This window comes from Lutzomyia longipalpis, chromosome 2 (assembly GCF_024334085.1).
Source record: "Lutzomyia longipalpis isolate SR_M1_2022 chromosome 2, ASM2433408v1".
Classification (NCBI taxonomy): domain Eukaryota; kingdom Metazoa; phylum Arthropoda; class Insecta; order Diptera; family Psychodidae; genus Lutzomyia; species Lutzomyia longipalpis.
The window spans coordinates 16,424,595-16,428,998 of NC_074708.1; the positions used below are offsets into that span (position 1 = coordinate 16,424,595).

Consider the following 4,404-nt stretch of genomic DNA (forward strand, 5'->3'; position numbering starts at 1 on the left):
ACCAATATGACAGTGGCAAATGCAAAAAGACAGACTTACAGACACGCTGTCGGGATGGATAACATGCCCGTTGGGTAGTTTAATTAGAAATACACAGTGGCACATAATTAATTTCCCGTGCACGTGACACCGAATGAACTTTGAGATTGTCCAGCATCCATGGCAAACATCAGACGAATGAGAAAAAAACACATTTAACATTTTTGGTTCATTACCTTTATTTTTAAGCAAATATCTTTCGTTACGATTCTAAGATTTTCTTCATCATTTTTTTCTTTTTCTTCCAAATTCACAGTGAATATTTACAATCAGTTTTTCCTTCTTCTTCTTCTTCTTCTTTCCAGGAGAAAATTCTTAAGTCACAATGTTTTTCTTTATTGGACAAAAATTAACAGTTTAGTGCTGTTTTTTTTCACTTGTTTTATTTCACATCATTTTCTCATTTGAGATGGAAAAGAAAAAAAATTAACGGACTGACAATAAAATATGTCCTGAGATAACATAAAAATTATACATCTAAGGATTTTTTTTCTTCATACATTATAACTCATCCACACCATCCGCAGATTAATCGTGTGACCACCCTTTTTTTCAAAAATGTTTTATCACAGTAGAGAAAATTATTACTTGCAGATTTTTCATTTCTAATACAGATTACTACAGCCCTCTGAACTGGAGATGATTTTTGGATAATTTTTTTAGTTTTTCTTTGACATTTCAATATTTCGAGATTATTATTTTTTATGTTTTCTATTGAATGTTTCAAAGGAGAATTTTTTAAAATTATTTTATTAGATAGAATTTTTGTGGTTTTGCTCAATTTCAATTAATCTTTACATAACCTTTTCAATGTTTATGTAAATTTTAAAAGTTCTTTTAAAAAATATTGCCTCTCAAAATTTAAATAGAATGGTTTTAGTTTTAAAAAAAATGTACGAGCAAAAGATTATTTAGCCGCTTAAAATTTTATTATTAAACTGGATTGAAAGGGTTAAAAATAAATTAGTTTATTTCTTTTAAAAATTGAAACAGTTTTTTTTAATTTTAATTATTAATTAAAAAAATATATGAAAATTTAAAAAATTGAAAAAAAAATAAATTAACCCAGATACGTCCAAATATTATTATTTTTTAATTAATATTTTTATGAAATCAATTAGTTTAAAAATGTCAATTTCAAAAAGTTATATTTTTGTTGAATTTTCAAAGATTGTTTAAACCATTTGGGTAATAATTAGATTTGCATATGGGTTAGAATCCATCATGATTTTTTATACTTAAAAAAAATAAATATATTGATCTGTTTAAACATTAAAAAAGTTTTTATAATCAATTTTATTCTTCTAATGAAATATTTTAAATGTTGATTAAAAATTTTGATGAGATAAATTAAAATGACGATTTAGTTAAAATCAGTCAAATACTGGAGATTTACGAACCTTGAGAATTTAATGGATTTCTCTATCTCCTGTCAGAGGACGGTTTTAGGAAACACGGTATTTTAGGTGTTTTAGGGGTGTACAGCAGCTGCCCCCAGTCGTTGTCCATAGAGCGCATAGGGGGAATAATAGGGTCCAAGGGCGGCTGGATTGAAGGGTGGATAGGCTGATAGGGCTGATGGCATTGTTGCACCGGGCTTCCCGTACGGATGGTAGCGCCCGGCTGAGAGAGGGCTAAGCGGTGGCGTGGGGTAGGCGCGATGGAGGGCTGACGGTGAGAAGAGCTGACCCAGGGGATTCAGGAGGGCAGACTGTGATTGCGCCAGAGCAGCCGCAGCTGCAGCTGGATCCGCCAAATTGGCGGTATGTGTACGAAGGTGCTGAAGGAGTTCCTCAGATGTGCCAAACCTCTTGCCGCAATACGTCTCCCCGGCAATCCAGTTGCATATGTAGGGACGACCTAGTTGAGCATAGGGATGCCCTGGGGGCAGGGTGGATTGCATGGCGGCCATGGCTAAACCGTACTTTTGGTGTTCACATTGGGTACAACCGGCGGGACATGGGGCACCCATGAGCATTTGTTGGTTGTGTGCCGAATACTGGCACCCCGTGCAATATGGGTCCTTGCACACGGGCACAAGGGCTTCACCACCGGTGGGGGTTTTTACACGAGCATAGCTCACATATGGCCCTGGGGCTGTCGATGTGGGTGGGTATCCTGCAGCTGCGGCCAACATAGCGGCATGATGGTGTGAAAAGGCACCCGCAAAGGGTGGCCTAAAGGCCGGATTTGCATGCTGTTCCAAACCAGGAGGGCAGCACAGGCCACCCGTGAGGGGATTCAAACCATACGGATTACTACCGGGCTTATACGAGCCCAATGGTAGATCTTTTGGATGCCCCTGCAGCACCTCCATACCCGATCGAATTATCGGACTCTGTCCGCGTTGCGATGAACCCGCCGGTGAGGTACTTTTGCAATCCTGGCTGGGTGTTGCCTTCCCATTTGCATGGGATGCATCCGTGTGCACATTAATCGGTGAGTCGGATTTATCGCGGGACGGTGCACGAGCACTTAGTTTGTGGTATTTGTCATCGTTAGCACTTGAACCATCATTGACACTACTGGCTTTGGAGGAGGGACGCTCCTCGGCACTCTTCTTTGTTAACACATTCGCCTCGTATGGCTTAAAAGCTAATTTCACTTCTTGCGTCCCAGGTGATTGCTTTGTCTCCGGCTTCGTGGCAGCTGCCGACGGTGATTTAGCCATGCCGGTATCCGTTGATGTCTTTGCCCCATTCTTTGACTTATCCACACTGATTAATGACTTGACATTGCTGGAATCAGCCCCGATTTGGCTGCATGTTTGCGCAAGGAGTGCCAATGGGCTCTTCTTTGCATCCAACTGTTAAAAAATAAGAAAATAAAAAAATCTTCCATTAATATATATTCGTAAAAAATTTTGTTATGCTAAATCAAGGTATGCTATGTGGGATCTTGAAAGTGAACCTACCGTAGTTGGAAGTGGTGATAAATAATCTGGCTGAAGGTATTGATTATTGCCAATGGTAACCATTCCTCCACCTTCCAGCACAACCATTTGGTATCGTTTCTGTCTTTAGCAAATTTGTTACAACACTTTGTGCACAATGTTCGCTGTAAATGTTCCTTCTTTTCTCTTTCTCAATATATCCACTATGTGATGTTGCACACTTTAGAATTTTCTCAACTTCACTTCACACTTCTTTCTCACTCAAGAGCAATTCCCATCGAGAAGCAACGTACGTGGCGGCAGCGATGTTACTACATCAGGCGAGAGACTCAAACTAACTCCAAAGCCGCACGATTGAGTGCTGTGAGCCGACAACGAACGATTTCGTACCATGATGGCCCCTTCTTGTAACCAATGAGATGGCATGCGCACTTCCCCACTACTCACAATCGATACTGCATGTCGGAGTGAGATGGTGGCGAAGGGGTATGCAGCATTGCTGGTATAGCATAGCCGGTGGCATAAGTGTGACGACTATATGTAGCATGGGAGAAGTTCTCCCATAAATGCGACAGCAGTGCATGTTGCCATCGGAGCTCACCAATCAATCGGCCAACACAGTGGGAGCTCACTGTGTGACTCTGCCATGGACTCTTTCCTTCTGACTACCACCCATGTTGCGGAGCACCACTTCAGCAACAAGACATGCCATGGTGGAAATAGCTAAAGGCGCGTTACTGACTTCTTGTTTGTCGTTTGAGGAGCCGCCACTTGAATCTCCTTCACTCAAACTCTCACACAGTGCCTCAGCTACCTTCTCCTCTGGCTTTATTTATTGAAAAATCAACATTTCAAAATAGTCTGACATCTAAAGTATGTTATCATAATTTCATGTGAATGATGTCAAGTGCTCAAGTTGATCTACAAACATACCAACATTCTTCTATATATTACACTCATCTTTTTTTTCTGTAGATTCCATCAACTGGGGTGAATAGGAATATATAGTATGAAATGGTTTGGAATGTTTTGTAGTCCTGATTCTAAATTATAAACCAAAGCTAGAAACTTTGATCATGATACATTATAGTAGAACTACGGATCAGTACCATTAGGACCTTACCGAAAAGATGTACTCTTCACTCTCATTATTTCTAAATGAGCGAGAGTAGTACATCCCAGAGAATTTTATACGAGGTCTCTACTAAGTCAATTCCTATTTATTCTAAGATCCCTATTCACCCCAGTTGTGGATGCTCCCTGTAACTTGTGATGCCAAAGTGCATCCCATGGCTATGCAAACTGACATAGAAAATACTCCTCCGGCACTATCGTCAGCGTTCCAGCGTATAGTCTTTGGCGTGTTCTTCCGGCGAGGTGCCCCGAAGAAAAAGGAAATAAATAAACATTGAATCAGTTGACGAGGGCAAAATGCCAGGAGGGAGTGTGAGATAGGGCTGCGCAGAGAGGAG

At 40.2% G+C, this 4,404-nt stretch overlaps 1 protein-coding gene across 1 annotated transcript; it reads right to left on the reverse strand.

Annotated features, from left to right (window-relative positions):
• Window positions 1–200: 200 nt before the first annotated feature.
• On the reverse strand, window positions 201–4,188 carry LOC129790980 (zinc finger protein Noc). Its single transcript, XM_055828840.1, has 2 exons — window positions 2,954–4,188; window positions 201–2,845 (listed from the first exon to the last, which is right to left on the reverse strand). Exons 1-2 carry the CDS (start codon window positions 3,038–3,040, stop codon window positions 1,511–1,513), a joined length of 1,422 nt encoding a protein of 473 aa, XP_055684815.1. The 5' UTR covers window positions 3,041–4,188; the 3' UTR covers window positions 201–1,510.
• Between the last annotated feature and the right edge of the window lie 216 nt (window positions 4,189–4,404).